This window comes from Vicugna pacos, chromosome 4, assembly GCF_048564905.1.
Source record: "Vicugna pacos chromosome 4, VicPac4, whole genome shotgun sequence".
Lineage (NCBI taxonomy): Eukaryota > Metazoa > Chordata > Mammalia > Artiodactyla > Camelidae > Vicugna > Vicugna pacos.
This window is the reverse complement of record NC_132990.1, coordinates 74,599,319-74,623,137: the sequence shown is the minus strand read 5'-3', so window position 1 is coordinate 74,623,137 and position 23,819 is coordinate 74,599,319. Positions and strand designations below refer to the sequence as shown.

The 23,819-nt window shown below is 57.0% G+C and overlaps 1 protein-coding gene across 2 annotated transcripts in view; it reads right to left on the bottom strand.

Moving 5' to 3' along the window:
• NCS1 (neuronal calcium sensor 1) overlaps window positions 1-23,819 on the bottom strand; it is a 46,408-nt gene that overhangs the window by 16,048 nt on the left and 6,541 nt on the right. The window contains exons 1-2 of one of the 2 annotated variants that reach the window (XM_072960291.1): window positions 22,079-22,337; window positions 6,387-6,411 (exon numbers count right to left, since the gene is read on the bottom strand). In XM_072960291.1, the coding sequence (XP_072816392.1) occupies window positions 6,387-6,411; window positions 22,079-22,124 (71 nt within the window). In that variant the 5' untranslated portion in view covers window positions 22,125-22,337. Of the gene's footprint in view, window positions 1-6,386; window positions 6,412-22,078; window positions 22,338-23,819 lie in introns of those variants that run through there. The other variant, XM_072960290.1, reaches the window with a different exon arrangement.

Genomic DNA, 23,819 nt, shown 5'->3' with positions numbered 1-23,819 from the left:
GAAGGTGGGGGGCACCCCATCTCGCTGGAGCAGAGAGGAGGTCTGAGTGGCTCCAAACACCCCAACTGCCCCAGGTCCCTTTTCAAGTCCTCTCGGCTCTGAGGCCAGGACTTCATGCCACGGTCCAATCCTGAGGTCAGCCCAGCCCCCCTGGATGGCTGAGCCGGGACACCCACATGGGGCACACCCACTCCCCACTGTGGGCACCCGAGGGAGCTGCTGCTTAATCACAGAGCTCCTGCCCGGAATTCCGTCCCAGGATGACTGGGGAACTACATGACTGCACCCCCCACCCCCGGCCCGGGTTCAGGTTCCAACAGGCCTGGGCCTCCTCCTTCTCTTCCTGCCGCCCCTCCCTCTCTCCTTCAGACCCGATGCTGCCAGGAAACCGGCACAGAGCCTGGCCTGTGCTCCAGTCCTAGCCCGCCCCGTCTCGCTATGAGAGGGGCCTGAGCAACCCCCTTCCCTGCAACGTACCCCGGTTCCCCTGCTGGTAAAATTAGTTCTCAGACTAGACCAGGGCCTCTCCAGCCGCACCACTGACGTTTGGGGCCAGATGATTCTTGGTGATGGGGGCCCGTCCAGTGCACAGTGACATGTTTAGCAGCATCCCTGGCCTCCACCCGCTAGATGCGAGAAGCACCGCCCACCCCAAGTTATGACAACCCAAAGTGTCCCAGACAGTGCCAAACGTCCCCCTGGGCAGAACCACTCCAGCTGAGAACCACAGGCCTAGATGGTCTCTGGGGACCCTCACAGAGCGGGAGGAGGGTCTTCCACAGTGTCTGCTTCTGAATAACAGCTACCACCAGGGACCTACTGAGAGCCAGGCATGGGGCTACATGATTTCCAGGCACCATTTCACCAAACCATCCCGACGAGCCCAGAAGGCAAGGGTGATTATGCCCATTTTACAGATGGGAAAGCTGAGACCAAGGGCTGTTAAGTCCCCTCCTGGTTCAGGGCCTTCACACAGCATTTCTTTTGCCCAGATCCCACTGTGACAAGCCACCCAGGAGGGCACCCACTTCAGACAAGGGCTCCGAGTGCACAGTGGAAAGGAGTGGGGGATGGATTGCTTTATTCCTGGTATTACCATTACTCATCTCTGTGCTTACTGTCTCACTGGCTGCACTGAACATGCAGGAATTCTGTGATGAGAAAAAAAGAGTTTCATTTTTTTAAGTGTAAAGAACTGAAAAAGAAGGGCTTGGACTTTCAAATCAGACCTGGCTCCATCCCAGCACCATCCTTGCCCTGTGTGTGACCCCAGGCAGGCGGCCTCCCCTTCTGAACCCCGGTTTCCTCATCTGTAAGGTGTGAGCCAATACAGCACCTGCCTTTCAGGCCCTAGGTGATCCTCGACAGATAGCCACCAGCAAAGGACGTCCTGAACATGCGCCCTCCACTAAGCCCTCCCGCCAGGACCTCCCCCACGTACTGGAGCCAGAGGGCCCACCCAGCTGCCCTGCCCTGCCAGCTGTCCCGAGAAGGAGGGTCCAATACATCCTCTGGGGGCCCCAGCTCGGGCCCCAGGCAGTCCTTCCTAATACTGCCCTGGTACATGGGCAGGCCACCTGGGGACATGCCAAGAGCCCCGACACCCCCTCTCCCCCGAGTCACACAGCTTGGGGACTTATATGGAGACCACCCTTGACACATTCTTGTTCAAGAGCAGGGGTCTTGACTCTGTTTGAAGGTCGGAGGAGAAGCTGGGAAGCAGTCCTGGGACAGGGCACAGCCCCCGAGCCCCGCACACTCAGAGCCTCCAGCCCCGTGAGCACACGCTTCTGACATGGGTGACTGCGCTGGGGAAGCAGCTCTCCACGACAGGGCGGAGACAGGAGGAGAAGATCCTGGATTCGACTACTGCATTCTTACAGCCCTTTAAAAGGGAAAAGGAAAAGGCAGTCTGTCTTTTAAAAGACACTTTAAAAACACTGCAGACTGAACGCCACTTACGAAACACTCCCGATTAGACGCTGGGCTTCCTCCCCATTAGCTCCCCATCTTGGCTTCTGTCCCCCGCTGCGCCAGCCTGTGTCCCCCAGGGGACTTCAGCACGTCATCTGCCCCAGTCCCTGCTGCCCCTGCACCCAGCTCAGCTGGCACGTGGTGGGTGCTGAGTAAAGATTTACTGAATAAATGAACCAAACAATGAATGAATGAGTGAGGGAGGGAGGGAGTGAATGAATGAATAAGTGAATGAATGAGGGAGTGAATGAATGAACAAATGCTGGTCCTGACCCACGGATCCAATTCTAGCTCAGCTTCCTGTTCTCTGCACCCAGGGAATCCCCAACCCCACCACAGCCTCGGTTCCCCAGAGGCCCTGGCCTGCCAGGACTTTCTGGAATTCACCGCTCTCAGTTCCAGCAGCGCCTTGTCCTCTGGGACCCAGTCTGCAGCAAGTCGCACATCACCCCCATGCCCCGCTCCTTCCCTGTCGAGGGTTAAGTATGACGGTGGCTGCTCTCTGCAGTGTGGAAAGTGGGAAGAACACAGATGGATGGGTAAATGATAAAGCATACCCCCCACTGCCATCAGCCAAACGCAGCCGGGGCTGCTGCGGCGGCCTTGGCAAACTGTTCTCCCATTATCTTTTCAAACACCTCCCTTCCCATGGTGCTCCCCTCCCAGAGCTCCCATGGGGCCCTGCCTGCAGACAGTCCTGGAGGAGGGTCCCAAACACATCCATGAGGATGATGCCTCTTCCCCTCCCCGCTTCTCTCTTCTCACCCCCTAAGCTCCACTGCCTTCAGCTTTGTGGGGTTCCCAGAGCCAGAGCCAGCAGGGCTGAGCCCTAGGCCCCAGGCCATAGAAGCAAGCGAGTTGGATCCAGACTCCAGCCAGAACAGAGCTGGGTGACCCAGGTGAGTGTCTCCACCCCCTCTGAGACTCAGTTTCTTCATCTGTAAAATGGGCTGCTCCTAGACTGAGCCCATGGCACTCTTCTAAGTAGCAGCCCAGGGCCTGGCCCAGAGGGGTGCCCAGCAGACTTAAGGAGAGGCCGCCTCCTTCCTCGTGGCTGCCACTGCGGAGGACGGTCCAGGATTGACAGCTGGTCCTGTTGAGGCGGCTGCAGAATTCCCCCTGCTCCCACCCACTATTTTTGTTACAATATCATCGGGTTATTTGGTGATTATAAAAGTAATAAAAAGCCATAACAGAAAAGTTGGAAAATAGAAAATATAAGAGAAAAAAAAACCCCATAACCCACGGTGTCACCACCCCCACACTGCACACCCACCGCCAGCCTCTGGCCAGTCTCCTTCCCATCTTCTTCCCCGTTCCCCCACCCCCCCGCCGTGGAACTGTGCTGGGGACACTATTTGTGCCGCGCTGTTCCTACTCAGGATCACGTTCTCTTCGCCACCACACCTCCGTTCCCTCCGTAAAGGCCTGGGACCTGCTATAGTGTCCCTGGAGGCTCCCACCACAGTTCCTGACCTTCCATTGTGATGACTGGAGCTCAGAGTAGGAAATGAGACAGTCAAGAGCAAGGGATCTGGTGGTGGGGGGGTGGCTTCAGGCAGCTGCGGATCTGACACTGGCCCCGCCTCCCTAAGCCCCCAGCCTCCTCCTCCACCTGTCTGGGCTTCCGTTTCCCCATCTACATAACAAGGAGGAGGGCCTGCAATCTCAGGATCGCTCCCTAGTTGTCCTGATGAGGACATCAGTATTATTAGCCATATCAGCATTATTAACACCACTGACAGAGAGATTACTAGGCTCTGTTCCAAACGCTGATTATGAATTAGCTCATTTGGTCTTCACTATATTCCTATAAAAGGTTGACAATTATTCCCCTCACTTCTCAGGTGATGGGGAAACTGAGGCATCAAGCAGTCCAGTAACTCATCCAAAGCTGCTCCGCCAGTTTACCAGCCCAAGCCCTGGTCCTGGAGCCCCTCTGGCCACTTTGCCTCCAGTGTCTCCCAGGAAAGGCCCAGGTGTGAACTCGGGAGGACACCAGAGCTCAGGTGTGCCCTGCACCTCCTGGGAGTCAGGGGCCTCGTCTAGGGAACACAGTGATGGGACATTCCTCTGGGTGACTGTGAGGACCAAACGAACACGCCCATGTCTGAGGGTGCGCCTGGCACACGGTGGTGCTGGGGAGGCGCCCACCACCTCTCAGGGACAGACCTGGTCCTCATCCCTGCTCTGCCCTTCTCTGGGCCTCAGCTTCGGTTTCTTGTTGCCATGGAGATGATAAATCATGTCAACCCCCAGGACAGCGCCCAGGAGCCAATGACAACGTATATGTGAATCACTTAGGGGTGTATGTTGGGGGCCAAGCACCTGCTATGGCCAGGCCCTGGGGACACAGGGGTGAATAGGGCAGAGCCGGCCCTCAAGACCAGGAGGGGAGGCAGAGAGGGACGCAGATGTGTAACTGCTGTTTGTCCCAGGTGTGTCTCAGGCTGTGACACTGGGTTGTGGGAGGTCAGAGGAGGCCCCTAACCTAACCTTGGGGATTGGGGAGTTTTCAGGGAAGGAGGCCTGAGGGTGAGGAGGTGGTGGCCAAGCAAAGGGGAGGAGGGGTGTTCCCAGCAGGGGGAACAGCCCAGGCAAAGGTCAGGAAGCCCCAGAGAGTAAGGTAAGTTCAGGAATAAGATAGTAATTCAGGCAGGCCAGAGGGCGGAGGGCAGAGGGCAGAGGGAAATGGCAGTGAGACTGGAGGGGTCAGGACAGCAAGTTGGGACAGCCGGGCCTGGTAACCACGTAACCATGCCAAGGCGCAGACTTCACCTGAGGTCCAGGGAGAGTTTAGGCAGAAGCCTGACATTGTCAGGTATTTGGTCAACAAAGACCTCTCTGGCTATCACGTGGGAAGGAGAGAGACCACGTACACATGGGGAATCCAGGAAGGCTTCCTGGAGGAAGTGACTCGGGTGAGCCTTGGTCGGGTGGAGCTCAGATGGCCCAGGAAGGAAGGGTGGGGCTTTCCAGGAGGGAAGAGTGAGTGACAAAGGCTCAGGAAAGTGGGGTGAGGCACTCAAGGAGGGAGAGCCTCAGGGATAAAGACCTGGGAGCAGGAATATTTCTGGAACGCTCACCTGGGGAAGCGGAAAAGTAGAAGATGAGGTCAGAGGCAGGCCAGGCCCACATGCTGGGTCCTAGGCTGCGGGGGAGGAAGAAGGCGCAACAGCTGCTCCCTCCACATCCACTCCTCCTGCCGGGCAGCCAGCTCACCACCCAGGTTCTGCCTACCTGGCCAGGATCCCAAGCAAGGGGTCAGCGAAGCTGGGCAGGGCAGCCACAGCTCTCCTCCTCTGCAGCCCAGAGTCAAGGACATGGAGGCGTAGGGAGTGGCCCCTGGGGGAGCCTGGCCCTGCCCCTAGCAAAGCTCCCAGAGCAGTCTCATGGCCCGGGCCCTCGCGGTGGCCCACCACGGCCTGGCTGTGCTGGAGGGCACATCTGCAGGTTTCAGTTCCCCAGGTGAACAGTGGGCGGAAGACCGCTGTCAATGGCTGTCATCTCTTGGGCCCTGAGCTGTGACCTTTACAGGGAATGTCACCTCATGATTCCTTGTCATACCCATGGGGGAATCGGAGGCTCAGAGGGGTTAGATCACTTGAGAAACAGGAAGATAGGAAGAGGCAACAAAGCTAGGACTCTGGGGCCCATTTCTAAGCCTTCAGACTTCACTGGAAGGTCTCCGAGCCTGCCTCCTCACTCACCTAACCACTCCCAGCTCAGGTTCGCCTTATAGTGTGAGTCTCCCGTCTGCTCCACGTTCCACAATGACAGACAACACACCACTCTCCTCTCCCAGGCCCGAGCAGGCACCACTAATCCATTACAGACCTCATTAATCCCTCACTGCTTTGCTTCCGTTTGCTCCATGACATACAGACTCAGAATCCTTCTTAACACAGCATTCCAGGCAGCTACTATGGAGTGATTAGAGCTGGCATCCAAGAAGAAACCTATCTGGCATCCTTGATCCACTCTAATCAATCACTTAGGTGGGGTGGCTGAACCCCAGGGAGGGGAAGAGACATATTAAGGCCACAGAATGATTTAGGCAAATAGTCGGGCCTGGGACCCAGTCTCCTGACTCATTTCCTGATCCAAACTCCTTCTTTGGGTGAACAGGGCCTGGAGTTAATACTTCAGGGCCTGGGGGTCCTCAGAGGTGATACACAAGGCAAGGAGTCCAGCATCCGACCCTACCATCTACCCCACTTCAAATGGATCTACGTCAGTCCCTTACGAACAAAGGAATCTGAATAAAGTTTCCCTAGACTGGTTGGTGAATAAGACACTCTCAGAGGGCCCTCCAGGTGCCCCTGTCCTGGGCAGCTGGACTTCTGCCCCACCAGCACCAAGCCAACACCTCCACCCCAACCCCAACAGTCTGGAGAAACGTAGCTACTCACCACTGTTGGACTTCCTTCTCGGTAACTGCAAGAGAAAACAGAAAAGTAGCCTTTTAGCTCAGGGAGGTGTTTCAGGGGTCAGACAGACGCTGGGGTGCCTCCTTCCTGCCTTCCCCACCCCAGGCGACACCCATGTCTGGACCCCAAAGCCAGCTCTGAACAAGACGTCCCCTCCCACTCCATGAATTATCCTAGTCAGGAGCTCCGTGTCCAGTCCCCCCAGGGGACAACACTGGTCCATCCCCTCCAGATGCCCACTGCACTGCTGGGAGGATGGCTGAGATCAGCCTCTTGCAGGCAGGGGATGGCTGCTCCCTCCACCCTGAGGTGGGCAGGCAGGACTGTTGTGCCAAGGCCAGCACTGAAGATAATTCTTTCCCATCACTCATGCCTGGGTACAGGACGACCAGAGAAGGCGCTGGCTTCCCCAGGCCCTCAGCTGCCCTGCCTGCATGACGGGGTCCAGGGCAGAAAGGCAGAGCCCCTTCCGCAGCCCCGGCGGCAACCAGCACCGTCCCCTCCTCCACCCCTCCCTCCAGCCCCTCCAGCGCTCAGTCTTGGGCTCTTTTACAGGCAAGACAAGAACGGAGCTTTGAACCAAAAGCTGGAACAAGCCATATAAAGTAGCTGAACCTCCGGCCAAGCCCAAATAGTCATTCTTTACTGAACCATGAAAGAAACAAAGTGTTTTTTTTTTCTGAAAAGTACTGAATCAGTTCAGGTTGGAACAAAACCAGCTAATTTCTCTAAAATCACTGAACAAGAACATCTAAGCATCCCTAAGGCCTCACTCATGCTCGGTGGTGGAGGGAGGTGACCTTGAGAGAGCGCCTTCAGCTCCCCGTGCCTCAGTTTCCCCGTTTGTAAAGTGAGAACAACAGTAACAGTACGTGCCACACAAGCCGCCCCAGGGATCCGGTCAGAGCAGATGTGAGAGCCCCCAGTCCCCAGCACGGGGCCTGGCACTCAAATGTGCTCAAGACAGGCCTGTGGAATGAATGAAGGAATGAACGAACGAACCAGCGAATGGACAGGAAGCTGGACGTTGGGTGCAGGTTGGGTGAGTAAAGGAACTGTGGAGGGAGGCCCAGGGCCATTTGTGCCTGATCAGACTTGAGGAGGCCACTGTTCAAAACTGTTTAAGGCAAGCTCATAACAGCTGCCAAGTCCTGAGTGCCCACTGCGAGCCTGGGGCTGTGCCAGGGTCAGCGCCCTGACAACAGCTCCCAGGGAAGACAGCATTACTCTGCTCTGGCCCCACATGGGGAAACTGAGGCACAAAGGGGGCAGGACGTGAAGTGGGAGAGTGAAGGTCTGAACTCAGGTCTGAGGCTCGGCCCCCTGGCCCCCAGCCCAGACCCTGGGACAGGCTGCAAGCCTCCACCAGGTCCCTCCTCGTCGGCCCTCTCCTCCCACAAGCTCAATCAGAGGCTGAGGAAGAGACCCGTCCACAGCAGGATGCTGATAAAAAGAGAGGTGTCGGTTACTGGAACAGCCAGACCTGGTGTAAAAGAATGCAATTTGCCAAGAGGGTTTTTAGCGAGTGGGAAGGGGGTCAGGTGTGAGGGTGGAGAGGGAAGGTGTCTCTGGTCTAACCCAGGCTGGGCTGCCCTATACCTGCCACCCATATCTGGTAGTGAAGGGCAGCAGGGGCCCAGGGGTCGATGCTTAAAGATCCAACCTGGAGACACAGGAGACCCAGCACTGCACAGCTGGGAGGGTAGGGGCTCGTACTCTGGAGCCAGATTGGACGGCCTGAGTGTAAACCTAGCCCCATAGCTTACCAGCTAGCTGTGTGTCCCTGAGCAAAGTACTTCCCCTCTCTGAGCCTCAGTTTCCTCATATGACAAATGGGCTCACTGTGAAGATTAAAGTGCTTGGCACTCTTCACGGGCATAAGAATCCCATAGGTGGGTGTGATCCCATTTTCCCAATGAAGAGACTGAGACTCAGGCACTCAGGCAGGTCTGCTTACTTGCCTGAAGTCACCCAAGGCAACTGGGCGGGGCCAGGACTGTGTCTCCAGAGCCCAGGATGGATGCCCAAGTGGATGCCCCCACCCTGCCCACCTCGAGTCAGCTATGAGCTGTGTGACCTTGTACGACCTTGGCATCACATGATACAAACAGCGGGAGCCGAGTGGCGAGGGCTCTGCTGGCAGGTCCACTGCTGACCTTAGCGAAGGTCCACTGGGTCAGAGAAGGCTTCCCTGGAATCCCCCAGCTGAGAAGCCCCAACCGTCTCCTGACCACCCACCCCCCGGCCCCCCAGCAGCGTTCCCCCAGGACCTCTCAGCCTCCAGCCTCCCCTGTGCCCCTCACCACCCCCTGCACCCAACAAGCCCCCAGGATGCCCCGTCCCTGATTGAAATGGCACCAACATAGAACACTGGGTAGTCAGCAGGCGCCCAAGCCCCAGCGGCTTTGTGCTGGGGAGCCAGAGACAAGCCCTGCCCCGAGCTCTAAGCAGCTAATTAACCTTTAGGAAACAGGTGTCCCCTGGCACTCTGCCAGGCCCGGCAGCTGTCACTGCTTCACTGCCTGGAGCCTTGGAGGGTCTTGGAGTGGGATGGGCAGCAGGCAGCTCTCGGGGGGGCCTGGCTACCTGCCCCCAGCCCCTCCACGAAGGTCAGACACGCCTGCATCCAAATCCCAGCCCCCCAAGTCTAAGCATGGGGACATAAGCAGACAAATCCAGAATGTGGGACGTTCTACAAGACAATCGGCCAGGATACTTTAATCACTCAGTGCACGAAAGGTGAAAACAAGGCAGGGGATTGTTCCAGAAAAAGAGACTAAAGAGACATCAAATAAATGCAACTTGCAATGCCTGGAATGGGTCCTGGATCCGGAGTTAAAACCAGCTACCCTGGGGATGACGGATATAATGGGGCCGGTGGGGGCAGCTGCCCACGGGAGGGCAGTTAGACGCCCTGATGGACTCACTGGCCTTCTTCTTAGGAGTGGCAACGGTGCGGAGGTTATGTGAAAGAATGTCCTTCTTCCCTGGGATGTGCCCTGAAGTATTTAGGGGCGAGGGTCAGACGCCTACAGCTTCTTATGAGAGGTTCAGAAATACACACACACATATTTAGAAAGAGAGAGGAAGCAAAAGTGGCAAAATGCTGACAGCCGGCGAAGCTAATGGCGGACACACAGGTGCTCAGGGCGCTGTGATCTCAGTGTCGCACTGGATCTTTCAAAATAAAAAGTTGGGGGGAAATGTTTGTCCTCATCAGCCCACAACCTGTGTGCCCCCCTCACAGCACCGGAAAGGCCGAGGGTCCTGCCCAGGGACCTGCCCTCCAGCAGCTCTGACCACCACAGGCACTAGGAGCGAGGAGGGGCTGGGGGACAGTATTATGGGGTCCCTCTGCCTCTGCCCTCCACCCAGATGCCAAAGGACATTCCCAGGCTCAGGCTCTCAGGCTTGGGCCCATCCCCCCACCTCCCGGAGACTCTGTCCAAGTGTGAATATTAACAGGCGTCCACCCACACCGCGCTCGGTGGGTCCATGATCAGGGCTCAGGGCTCAGGCCTGAAACGAATGAAGGTCATCCTCAGTGCTACCAGCCCCCAGCCCCCTGCCCACCCCCAACCCCGTGACCCCCTCAAGATCCTCCAACCAGTCCTACCTCCAGGCCTTTGTACCTGCCGCTCCCTCTGCCCAGAACACTTGCCCTCACCTCTCTCACCCGGTTAATCCCTACACACTTTTCCAATCCCAGCCGGGTTGTCCCTTTTCTAGGAAGCCCTCCCAAGCCCTCTTTGGAAACCCCTTTCATTTGTGGGAACCACTGATTTACGTGTAGTCTGTCTTCCCATAAACTGCACAAAAGAGGGTCAGATGGGTGCCCCCTGCCAGGGCCAATCTGGGGAGAGGGGTAAGGGGACATTAACAAAGTAGGGCAGGCCACAGAAAGGACCCTGGTTGTGTGGCCTTGCGTGCAGGACCCCATGCCTCTGAGCCTTGGTTTGCTCCTCTGTAAAATGGGACAAATAACAGCCTCCCTCTTCCAGGAGAGACACATGGCCAGCACGTGTCTGGCATCCAGCAAGAGCTCAATAAAAGCCCCTTTTTTCCCCTCATCTTCCTAGCTGGACACTAAGCCCCCAGAAGTCAAGGTGCTTCTCCAGGCATGTCCCAGCATCACCCTCGCAGCCCAGCCAGTGTCCTGCACATGAGAGGCAGAGAATAAACCCGTTGACTCCCCCATCCTTACCAAGCCACATCCTGAAACATGTTTCTCACAACATGTTTACCTTCACAATTACCACTGGCTTTGGCCAATTTTAAAAACAAGCTGCCTTTCTCAAGCACACTCCTGCCTCCAGGCCAGGGGCGCCCAGGCTCATTAGGAAACCAATATTTAAACACATGGCTGAAATGGGGGGACACACTGGGTCAGCATCCTGTCTTGACGACGTGCAGACTGGGTTGCTCCAAATAAGTTACTTAACCTCTCTGAGACTCAGAGTTCTCATCTGAAGGATGGAGGATTACCAGGAGGAGCCAGCAGGAGGGTATCTTGAGAGGTGGACAGAAAATCCCCAGCTTAGTGCGGGGCTGGGCATCCACTCTACTCCTCCTCGCACTGACCTCCCTGAGAGCCGGGGCAGCAGAGTGGGAGGGGGCCTGCTGGTGGCTCAGAGTAGAGAGAGGGGCTCAGCCCCTGCCCGGCCTTCCCACAGCTTGCTCGTTGACCCCCAGCTGCGGCGGGGGTGCCCCCAGGGCCTCCTGCTCCCCGTACCCCCAGAGCAGCGTTCTGAGGCCGCTCCCGGCTCCTCCTCCTTTCCCCGCAGCTCTTGTCTGCCAGGAAGGAACACGAGAGCCGGTCCCTGGAGCCCAGGATAAATGTTGAGTCTGATTTTGATTTCCCTGAAGCAAAATACCACTCTCCTGATTGAAGCTCAGCTCAAACATGGTGGGAACAGAAAGCAGGGGCTGCGGCCCCCACAGAGGCGCTGGTTGCAGCAGGAGGGCTGGAGGGCACACTGCATGCTGGCTTTCGGCCTCTCCACCCCCGTCCTGCGGCTCACCAGGGCCCTGTTTCCACCTCCAGCGACAAAGGCTGCGTGAGTGTCGTCTTTGCCTCCCCCACTCCCATCGTGGCTGAAGGGAAATCGTTAGTATTGGGGCCTCCAGTTTGATTTACGCAAAAAGAGGACGCAGGGACGATGTGGACCTGGCCACCAGCAACCCCTTGCCACCAAATCCGACACCCCATTAGTCCTGACATCTTTGACCACTGCCTGGAGTCAGACTCCTCCCCAGGCCCCGACCTCCCCTTCTCTGCTCCGCCTCCAAACACTGGGGTTCTCCAAGTTCCTGCCTCAGCACCCTCCTCCCCATGTGCTCTCTGCCGGGTGGCTTGTGCACACTGCACCCCTCACTCCAGGCTCCTCTCCCCGCTGAGCCCCCTTCTAGGTCCTCTCAACAGCCCAGGTCTCCTCCTGCTCCACGTGGCCCAAAGGGACCCCCACCACAGACCAGACCACCCCTCCTCTGTCTCCATTCCATGAACACCCCTCTTCCTGCCCTACCAGGCATTCCCACCCATCCTGGTTCCCTAGAGAACACCCCCGCTGTCTGTCCAGAGCCGGCCTGGAGTCCCCCAGCCCAGCCCGGGGTTGTGCCAGCCTCCCACCTCCATCTCTCCCTCCCTCCCTCCTGTCAGTTCCCCACCCAGCAACTGCCAGCATCCCTAATTTGGTCATGGCCCTCCCCTCCCAGCAAAGCTTCTTCAGAGAAGGGAGGGGACCTGCTGGTGGGCCAGGACTCACCCCCCTGCCTCGCAGCAGCCAGATCCCCCCAACCCTAGGGACAGGGAACCCCCTGCCCCGCCAGGAGGGGCAGTTGCCTGTTGGAAAGTCCGGGAGTCTTGTGGGATGTGGATTCCAGGGGTCTGCCACTCCCTTCCTGCAGACCTGTCACTTTCCCTGTCTGGGCCTCAGTTTCCCTTCCATGAAAGGGGAAATGACTCCTCCTGCTCATAGCAGACATTACCTGTCTGTGCCACATCTGAAGGGCCAGGGAGGTGTGGGAGGACAAGAAAGAGCATTAAATGCCTGTTTCCCACACACAGGGTCCTGCCACGCCTAAGGGCTGGGTGAGTGGACACCTGCACTCTCTAATCCTCCAGGCCTCCCAGCTCCCGCACCCCACGAACTGACCTGCAGGCAGAAGTCAATGGATTTGCCTTACTGCCTGCCAGGGAGCAGCCCGTGGACACCACGAGAGCCGGTGTGGAAATTGGAGGGTGGGCACCCGCTCTGGGCCAGACAACCTGGGTTGGGTCACAGATGCACTAAAGTGCCCAGTGACCTTGGATGCGGGTGGCAGGCTCCTCTGTGAAATGGAGCCTCCCGGCAGAGCTGCCGCAAGATTGCCTGTGATGCGGTAACGCACTCGGGAGCTGGGAGGACCACGGTCACTGCTGATGATCATTCAGTGCCGCTGCCAGGGTGGGAAGAGCCAGGGCCCGCTGCCCTCCACCCTGCCCCAGGCCTGTTTTCCATGAATGCCCAGCTGCAGGGGAGCTGGGCCCCAGGGCCCGGCTGAGTTTCATCAGAAAGGACGCCTGGCCTCCCGCCCAGAATTCCCGGGCACTCCGGGCTGAGCCGGACGCTGTGGGAGCCCCTCACCCTGACCCAGAAGGAGTGAGTTCCCTGCAGTCCCAGCCCCCACAGCCCTCCCCTTGGGGACGCAGCACTGCCCCCACGGGGGTGGCAGTGGCCCAGCCTCCCTGGGACTCACTATTTCCACCCGCGCTGGCTGAGCACCAGCCAGCGGGGGCCCACAGCAGCCCACAGGGCCCTGCCTGCCTCGCGCACTGCACCCTCTGAGCCACCGCTGCTGCTGCCAGCCCTGCACACACAGGATTCCAGAGACCCTGACAAAGCCCAGGGTCCTAGGGTTCAGAGGGAACCATGTCAGCGATTGCCCAGCTGACCAGGCTCTGACTGCCTCCCAGGCCCAGCTCCTGGCCCTCCTCCCCTTCCACCCTCCCAGCTCCCCATCCTCCACGCCAAGAGGGGCCAGAGCCCCAGGGCTGCAGGAGGATGGCTGAGCAGTCCTGGGGCCACTTTATCTGCAGAAGAGCCCACCGAGGGTCTGGGGGAAGCTCCAGGCCCATAAAGGCCTGACTTCAGGAACTCAGAGTGAATGGTGGTTATCCAGCCTCGGAGGGCAGGCTCAGGCCGGGACTGGGCCAGCTGGGCCCCCAGCTCCTGGGACCTGCTCTTTGCCACTCTGAGCTCAGGCCCGGTGGACCTGACCGTGGCCTGCAGAATCTGAGCTCTGTCCTATCGAGCGCCTTTGCACAGACGGGTCCACCTACCATCTGGTCACTGGCTGACTTTGGTCAGTGCACTCCCCTCTCTGAACCATGGTTTCCTCCTTCATCACCGGGCTACTGTCAGAGCCAACAAGAAGAGAAGGTTGAAAGCACTGAGCACAGCATGTGACAAGTGCACGACATGGAGACAGACCATCATGATGATAGGCATGGTATTAGAATAAAATGTCAGGGGTCTCACTGCCACTGGGGCAGCAGCAGGACATGCGACTGGCAGGGCCAGGCTGTGGGGCCCACACCAAGATGGGAAACTCCCCAGGATGCAGAGAGGCTCCAACCTCTCCAGGGAACACAGGTGTGAGAGGCTGCTCAGAGCCACTCAAATCCCAAATCAAATTCCCCTGTATCCCATTGGGCCCCTCAGGATCCCCCCTGAGCTCCAGACAGTTTCACTGACTGAGCTCTTAGGCTGCACCAGACCCTGTGCTGAGAAGGGCCCACTTCGCTGATGAAGAAACTGAGGCTTCATAGAGAGGCAAAAGCACCCATTGGAGGTCACACGGTCAGTGATGGAGGAGTGGAAGCGGGAGCTTAGGTCCATCTGACTCTGCAGCCTAAACTCAAGAAGGCTTTAGCCTGGAGATGGTTATTTCCAAAAAGGGGGCTGCCCAAAGAGCGCCCCCAGGCCACAGCAAGCACTTGGTGAGCACCTGCTGTGGACCAGGCATTGGGGTGCTTGGTCCAGCCTGGAGCATCCAGCTCCTGCCCATCAGAGTCCATTGGCAGTGCCTCCCCTGGAGAGCCAGGCCCCTGTGCCCCATCTCTCTCTTGGAGGCTGTGACCCTTCTCACTTTTAGATTTACCAAATAAAGTTTGAAACTTTGTGATTCATTTCCCACTCCAAGCCTCAGTTTTCTCATCTGGCAAATGGGGTATTTGCCAGCTTACAGATAGGTGGAAGTGCTTGGTCCCTGGGGCAGGGCCACGTGGTAGAGGAGTCCAAGGGCTCCCCAAAGGTGCTCTCCCCCGGCGGCCCCTGAGGGGAGAGGGTCAGAGCCCCCTGGGAGTTGGGGGCAGAGCCCCAGGCAGCCACAGAAACAAGGTATAGTTCAAATCTTGTGTTTTAGCTCAAATATTTCTGCAGATTTTCTATCCTGCTCCATCATTTATAGATCTCTGTTTTACTATTTAAAAATAAAGTTGCAAAATACATTGATTTTAATTTCAATGTAAGTTGAATAACTTTCCCCAAAGAGTTCTAAGTAAAAGGAAGATGTCATTTGTCTTGTGACTTCCAGGAATAGCAAGACGAAAGAGCTGCCATTTACTAGGCGTGACTGTCTGTGTCCGAGACTAAGCACTGTGCATGACTTAATCTCGCTCAGTGCCCAAATGATGCTATGAGGCAAGGATTCTGATTACCATCATCATCATACAGGTCAGGAAACTGAGGATCCTAGAGGTAAAGCCACTTGCCCAAGGACCAAAGTCAGTCCACAGTGGAGCCAGGACCAAAATCAGGGTCTGCATGACTCCAGAGCTTGTCTAGAATTGTTTAAAACATCACACAAATGCATTCTGAGAGTTACCTGCCTGACTCCTGAGCGGCGGTGTCTGGTCCCCTCAAAGAGGCACCGAAACTTTGATTTCTCTGACTCCCCAGCATAGGACCACTGGGGCTGGGAAGCAAAGGTCCTCAGAATCTCTTGATCTTTTAACATCTTGCTTCAACTGAGTGACCCAGACGGAGGCACACTGACACAGGTTCAAATCCCAGCTCTCCCACATCCCAGCTGTGTGACACTGGACAAGTCAGTAAACCTCTCTGAACCTTATCGGAAAAGTGAAGATGATAAAAACCTACCATAGCTACATACATAAAGACTGGAAGGAGCAGGTGGAAATGTTAAGAAGAACGGCCTCAGAGCAGCAGCACAGGGAATGGTTTGGTTCTCATCTTTGCGACGGCCTGGATTTCCCAGTTTTGTCCTTCCGCAATGGCTGGGGGCTCTGTGGGCGGGATCTGTGTCTGCCTACATCACAGCCATAGAACAGCATCTGCTGCACAGTAGATGCTCGGTGTGTTTTTGTTCTTGTAGATTGCAGGTGTCGTGCTTGTTTCAGGAGAGTGAGTTGGAAAGTAGACATGGCGACTTCTATTTTCTAAAAGTCAGTTTGCTGGCTAACAAATGAACTTGCCCTGGTGGCTACCTGTGTGCCCCTGCCCCCCCCCCACACACACACACCAAGGTGAAGACTCTGACTATTCCTTGGTTCAAGCCACCTCTACTGCCAGACTCTGAACCTTCCAGAAGATAGGTGGGTCCTGACAGAAGTAAACCACATTTTCTGCTTCCTTTGAGACCCTGGGGAAAGGTTAGCATGCAGGATTTCCTCTGAACCCCTGACAAAGAACCTCTCAAACATTTCAGAGCCGAGCTGAGCCAAGCGCTCAGGGATTCAGTTCAGCCCAATTTCACAGACATTTTCCAAGCACTTGCCAAAGTAAGAGGCTGTGTGGAAGGCATTGAGGCACCTGGTCAACAGGAAGGGTTTTTTTTTCTGAATTGAGTCATTCTTTAGTCCCTCTGTGACCTTGAGAACTGAATTCACGTCACTGAGCCTCAGTTTCCTCATCTGTAAAATGGGGGTGGTGGTGGTGGTAACAATACCTTCCTTCCATGGTAGTTAGAAGGAACAAATGACAGTTTTTCACCCCTTCATTCATGCAACAATTAATTTCTAAGCATTCATATGGGCTCAGGAAACACAGCAGTGACCCAGATACTGGTCCTTGTCCTCCAAGTCCCTGATGTAGGCAAGATGGACCTACACGCACGTAACCACACAGCTGTCTAATGATCTGTTGTGATTCTCATCATGGGGTAAGTGTAAAGCAGGGAAAGTGTAAAGCAGGAATGCAACCCAAGCAGGGGGTCAGGGGCTGCTCCCTGGGGACAGGATGCTTAAGCTGACATAGAAAGGACGAGCAGACCTCAGCAGGCAAAGAGAAAGGGCTTCCCATCAAGGGGGGCCGTGGGGATCCAGATGTCCAAAGTTCAGACACGATGCAGAGCACGGTGAGGTCAGGGACCACCAGAAACCACATCTCTATGGAATAAAGTGCCAGCCCCAGGAAGCGCCATGTGGTCCAGGTAGACAGAGCAGCACAGCAAGGGCTCCAAAATGTTAGCAATTGCTCCTGTTATTAATAAAGTTGTCACAGAACCCAGAGATGAGGCAGGATGGCCAGGGCCAATAAGGTGAGCACCTGGGAGGGGAGGGGGACACTCCTCCCACCCACCCATCCCAGGGCGGGTAGCACCAGCCTCCCCTCAACCCAGAGCCCCCACTTCCTTGCTTCATCCCCAGCCCTGGGAGGGAGTGGGACATGCTGGCTGGGCTGGTCTTCATCACAGCTCAGGCATAAACCAGATCAGTCCTTAATATCACAACCAGTAGAGCAAGAAAACCTCAGAATGGGACTGGGGGAAGGGCACTGAGAGCCCCCAGGGAAGGATGCGCAGCCCCTTGTCCCCCCCAGGGAGACCTCGGCCACACTGACAAGGACCTAAGACTGATAAGCAGGGTGGAGTGGGAACCAGGCAGTTGTGGGGTCATCAGGACCCCGTCCCACCCCGACTGCCACCACTCCCCCTTCTGCTTCCTGCCTAGGACGTGGCCAATCCCCTCCTGAGTGTAACCAGCCAGCCGCAGACACTGCCAAGGCCTGCACGTGAGCCTCAATGGGGCAGAACAACTCCAGCAGGGGCCCCAGAGAGTTCTGGGGCACAAGTCCTAGGGCATCCAGCCCAGGAGGGTGAAGCAGAGGCTGGAGCCCCAGGTGCCCTGGGCCAGTGGCACTGCAGGGTCCGGCTCCAGCTCTGGCCCTTTAAGAGCCCAGGGCAGAGGCGGGCCCGACCTACCCTCTGTGGGGAAGCACAGAAGTGACCCATCATGGTCCTTGCCCTGGTCCTGGGCAGCAGGAGGATCCCTGGCACTGGGACTCCAAGCAGTAACGGGGCACAGAGAGGCACAGCCACACCCCCATTACCCTGGCCAGAAGCCACCAGAGGCTGGACCGTGACCCCCACCACAACACCTGCTGGTGCCTCCTTCAGCCAAGGTGGGCCCGCATCCTCCCTAGTGTCCTCACATGGCTCACCTGTTTCCCAAAGCTGGCCCCATCAGTGCTGCCCTCCGGGTGGGGCCCCACCCTGCGGGTAAGCCGGCCCCTCCGGAGGGCTAACCTGCTAGGCATCTGGCTCACCGCGCACAGCGTTGACACTCCTGCCACTATTCCAGGTTTCCAGGGCCTCAGAGTTGCCACAGCTTAATGCCTCCAAACCCGGAACATGCCATTCCTTCTGTCTGAAATGCTGTCAACATCCCGCATAAACCACCCCCAAAACCTCTCTATGCCTTCTCAACTCCTACGTCCCCCTCAGGTAGGGCTGACAAATTTAGCAAATAAAAATACAGGCTGCCCAGTGAAATTCAATTTCACATAAACAGCAAATAATTGTTTAGTATGTCTGGTAACCCTACCCTTGCCTCCTCCAGGAAGCCCTCCCGGGTGCACGCCAGACCTGGTGGACTCCCACAGTGTTGCACAATGCTCTGTCTTCTTCCCTCACCAAACCATGAATGCTGAGAAGGCCAGAAAGCCATCCACCCAATCTGCCCTGTGTCCCGGCACCCACAGGACCTGGGGCGAGACAGCTCTTCCACCAATACTTTCTGCACCAGGAAGGGAAGGGTGGCCAGGTGGTCCGAGGATGCCCTTGGCCAGACTTGCCATCATGGGCACCCAGGGCCTCCAGCCGTCCTCCCACAGCTAGCTGGGCCTCCTTCCCCAAGATGCTCCCAGAATGTTTCTCATGACCAACCCCCAGCTCCACGGAGCCAGGTGGAGGGAACACAAATTAAGGTGAGAACAGCGAGCAGGCCCCCTGCTTTATTTTGACGGCCACTGTTAGTTTTAATTCAGATGCCGTTCCTCTCAGGCCCAGCAAGGCCCTCGTCACAGGCGATCTGGAAACAATAGTGACACAACATGGCCATGTGGGCTTGGGAGCCATGGAGGGAGGCAGGGCCTCGGGGGCTGGGGCGGGAGCCCCGCCAGCACGGGCTTTGAGCTCCGTGGAGCTCCTCGCCTGCCCAGCACATCCACCATATATTTTTGAACAGAAGGGAAGCATTCGCTTTTTCCCCCACAGCGCCAAAAATAGCCCCATCGCCCGCCTTTAAACGGGAATCTTTTGGTTCCGACAAAGAGACAGGCGCAGGAGGGGCCTGGGAGGAGGGGCCCTGCTGGCTGCTTGGACCCCTGTTCATCTTCCCAGCCCCAGAAGGTGAGGGGGTGCTGGGGGTCCTCACTGGGCCTGACCTGCTGGGGCCCAGCCTCCCAGTGACTTCTCAGGACCCCCCCCCCAAGACATGGCAAGCCACCCTCACCCAGGCCAGGAGGTAGGAGGAGGCCAGACAAACAGAAAGCAAAGACCCAGGGTGGATGGGAGGAAACCGCTCAGGCATGATTAGCCTGCTTGTTTATGGATTTTTCTCACTCATTCCAGCAGATGTGCACCCGGCTCTGTCCTAGGACCGGGCCCAGCGGTGAACCATGCGACCAGGCGCTGTCCCACTGTCGAATGGGCAGGAGGCTGCACTCATGTCCTCACCACCAGGTCTGGGGAGGGCACTGGCTGGGCCCAGGGCACCTCTGTGGAAGGGGACAGCAGGGATGGCACAAGCTGGGTGTGGGTGAGAGTGGGTCCTGCCCAGGATCAGAGGGACCAGGCAAACGGAAGGGCCAGATGGAAAGCTGTCTCAGCTGCCCCTCACCTGGGTGCGGCCCCTCCCGCTACCTGGCGCAAGCTCGCAGGAGGCACGTTCCCATTTTCCCTGTGAGGCCACCGAGACTCAGAGGAGGGATTCAGGAGCCCAGGATGTGCCAAGCCCTTTTGCCAATATTTTCACACTCACTCCATCCACAATCCTGGGAGGCAGGGTTATCATCATCTGCCCATTTCACAGATGAAGTAAGGAGGCTCCTAGGAAAGGGCTTGGATGAGATCCCAGAGCTGATGAGAGGAGCTGAGAGTAGTACCCAGGCCAGGTCGCTCCCCGAGAAGGAAGTCCTGACACTACCGACAAGCCATCTCAGCTCCCGGCCCCCTGCCCTGACTTCATATAAGAGAAGGCAGCGGTTTGGAGTAGGAAGCGATCACCAGGCCAGTAGTGGAGAACAGGGGATCTGAACCCAGCTCCGTCTGCCTCCAAATCCAGAGTCTGGTTCCCACAGCAGCTTCTCGGTTTTCCTTTAAAAAAAAAAAAAAAGGAGGCCACTTCCTGTCCCCAAAAGGCCAGCGCGGTGGGGGAGCCAGGGGAGGCTGGGGACACAGAGAATGGGACTCTGAACCCACTTCCCAGCTGAAAACCCAAGCCTGAAATTAAAAAAAAAAGCAGAGTGCTATTTCTGCCTTGAGTTAAACATTCCTTAAAGCCACATTCCTCTGCCCTCCTCCTCCTCCTCCCCTGCCAGGGAATCCAGAGCACAGTGGCCTGGATGCCCCGCCAGCTTCCCCGGGCCACCTCCTGAGACCAGGAGTGCACCCTCGGTGGGGAGCACCGCCTCCCAGGTGGCACCATCAGGGTTCCCTGGGGCTGAGGAAAGGTGACATCCCATCTCACAGAGAGGGGGACGGATGGGGAAACGGAGAGCCTGAGCAGGGCAGCCAAAGGCCACAGCAAGGGGAGCTGGAAACAGGACCCCAGACTCTGACTCCCTGGCAAAACCATCAGATTGCAGGTCAGGGGCACAAGTGGGTCCCACTCCAGTCAGTGGAGAAGTGAAACAAAGCAACATGTGGACAGCACTTAGGAAAACCCTCAGCCTTACCCAGGGGCACTCAGGGGCCTGCACCATGCACAGCTCTGGGCCGGGCACGGAACTGAAGCCCAAATCCACCAGATGGGTCCAGCCCTCAAGGGCTTACAGTAGCCCAGGGCACTGCTACCAGACCCCCCAAGGTCCCCTCTGTCACTGTGCCTCTGAGCCCGCATGGCAACTGCAAGGACTCATCTCTTCCTTCATCCAACAGACACTTGCTGAAGCACCTGGGCCACGCCACGCATGGGTAGCACAGGATGGTGGGGGCTCTGGGCCTCCATGACCGCATCCTCAGGCCGCCCCTGCTTCCCAGCCCCAGCCGGAGATCACCGTACAATGGGACACACCGTCCCGGAGCTTACAGGTTGGGAGGGTTCCGTGAGGTCAGCACAGCATCCGCACACAGTCAGCACCCAAGGCTCAGGCTGAGAAAGCCTCCGAGGCCTGGGCACACCTCACCCGCTGCACGCTCCCACAATGCTCCTGGCTTCTCACAGCCCTTCTGCCACCTGCTGCAGGCCTCAACTCTGCCTCTACCCCAGAGGAAACCAAGGGAGGCTGCCCCAAGTCCCCTGCAGGAATCAGAATATCCGGAACCAGCAGCGCTGTTCCTTCCCCGGCTAGAAGGATCCTACCCGCCCACAGTCCAGCCTCACATCTGGCCCAGGAATCCAGGACACCTGGCAGCATCTGATACGCCAGCAGCTGCGTGAATGCCTCCAGTGATGAGGTACTCACTACCCTCAGCAGCAGCTCTAAGGTGACAAGGCTCACAGAGATGGTGGGAGGTGGGCGCACTGCGGGAAGGGAATGGCTTTGGCAAGACAAAGACCTGAGCCTGAGCCCCAGCTTGGCCACTGACCAGCTGAGAGGCCTGAGGTGTGACCCTGAACCTGCCTGGGCCTCCCTTTCTGCATCTGTAAACTGGGCATAATAGTCCCAACTCCCAGGGGTGTGGTGAGAACACAAGAAGGGAAAATCTGTGCTCAGCACTCCTGGCACCAAGTATCCACTTGGTAAACGGGAGTCATCATTACTGTCACTCCTCCCAGTGATATTTTTCCACGCTTGAGGGCAGAGGGGCTCCTGGAGACCACCGTGGCCAGGGCAGAAGGGGACTGAGCTGTGGCAGCCATGTCACCTGGTCCTGCTCAGGGCAAGCAGGTGAGCAGCCAGCCGAGCAGCCAGCCTCTGATTCGGGTCTCGGCCTGTCTGGGCCTCCCCCAACCCCGAGTGCCCCCCAGCACACCTGCATTACAATCTGCACAGACCTGCCCTCACACACAGCAACGTGCCGGCTCACTCACTCCTGACACAAACCGCGACCCCGTCACCCACCCCCGGAGCATGCCCACGTGAGCCAGGGCTGTGCACCCACACCCGGCACCCACGCTCGCTCCCGCTCACCCGCGCCCCTCCACCACAGCTTCTCAGGGCCCCCCCACCCCGACCCGCACGGGGCCCTCCCCATGGCCCAGGGTCAAACTCCACTGCACCACTCACCAGATGTGTGGCCCTGGGCCAGCTCTGGTCCTCTCTGAACCTCCATTTCCTCATCTGAAAAGCAGGGACCACGCCGGGCTCCTGGGGGGAGTCAGTGACGAACACGGGCTCACAGAGCTGGGCCTGCATCACACGAACGTCGGCCACGGCAACAGCCTCTGCTCCCTACGCGCTGCTGGGTACGGGTTCTCCATCACCACTGATGAGCCAGGAGGAGCACTAGAGCCATCAAATTCAGTCTCTACTGGTTCTAACCTCACACACAACAGCCCTGTGTTATGAGGGTATGATTATCCCCAACTCACAGACAGAAAAACTGAGGCATCGAGAGATTAAGGACCATGTCTGTGGCTGAGACAGCCTGAGGGCCCAAGTCACCCAGCCCCAGAGCCTGAGCAGGCTGTACCCGGGGCCCAGCAGTAGCTTCCCCACAGAAGTCTCACCATCTGGTAACTCTGCACAGAAAGAGCAATGGAGCCCCAGAGGGGACATATGACTCTGAGGTCCCTGCCCAGGTTGTGACGGTTCTGGGACAGAACCCCAGGCAGGTGTGTGTCCAATCCCCCAAGCCCACATCCACGCAGGATCCCAAAACCCCGCATTCCAGAGCCGGCCCTCCCTCATCAACCCCCAGTGCAGAAGGATGCAGCCACCAACCACAGAGGCCGTCTACATTTGCCACTCACTCCCCATGCAGCCAAGGGTCCGTGACAACTCGCCCTGTGACCTCCGGGGCAGGGAGGTGGCCATGAACCACTGTCCCCTGACTCTGACGGCCAAGCAGCCTCCTACCCGTGAAGGTACTTACTGAGCACTTGTTACGTGTCAGTCGCTGTGCCTGCCAACGGGCACACACCAGGCACCCAGAGCTCAGGGTGTGTGTCAGGGCTCACCTGGGTCCCACGGCTAGAAGGAGCAAGCTAGCCCTTGAGCCCTCATCCCTATGCTGTCCCGCCCTCGACGCGGAATCTGACTCCCAACTCATGTTACCTGGAAACTTGGCGTGTTAATTTATGATGATCTCTGCCCTAGTAGAGCGACCACACCCAGGATGTGCTAAGGGTTTCATCTCATAATGACAGTAAGAAGGAATCTCTTGTTAATTTATCCAGGTTTCTTCCTTACCTGAGAGCAGGAGACTTTTAGGACAAGATGAACCTTATCAACTTCAGTGAAGAAAGCAAGGCATCTCCATCTCCATCCCAACGGCCAGCTCATCACGGCACAGTGGGAGGTACCCTACAGGAGTCAGCAGTCCTAGGTTCCTGCCCCATGTATTTGCCACCTGACCTTGGGAGAGATACTTCCCCTCTCGGGTCCTCAACTGGCCCATTAGTAATACGAGGGCATTGGACTACACAACCCCAAAGTGTCCTCTAGCTCAAAGATTCCAGGATTCTATTTCACTGTAATCAAAGAAATGAATATTGAAACCGTGAGCTACCATTTTCTTCCTCATCAAGTTGGCAAATATTAAGAAAAACAATAATACTTAGTGCTGGCAAGGATGCAGGGAAATAGGCACTCTCTAATCCACTTTTGCTGAAAATATAAATGAGAATGTACTTTGTGGAGAGCCATTTAACAATTTTTCAATCAAAAGCCTTTTAAGATGTCACCAGTCTTTTAACGCCACAAATTCATTTGGGGAAATTTATTTTCGAGAAGAGATACGTGTAAAGATTTACTACAAAGATGCTCATGCCAAAATTTAGTACAAAGATGTTTGTCACAGCACTGT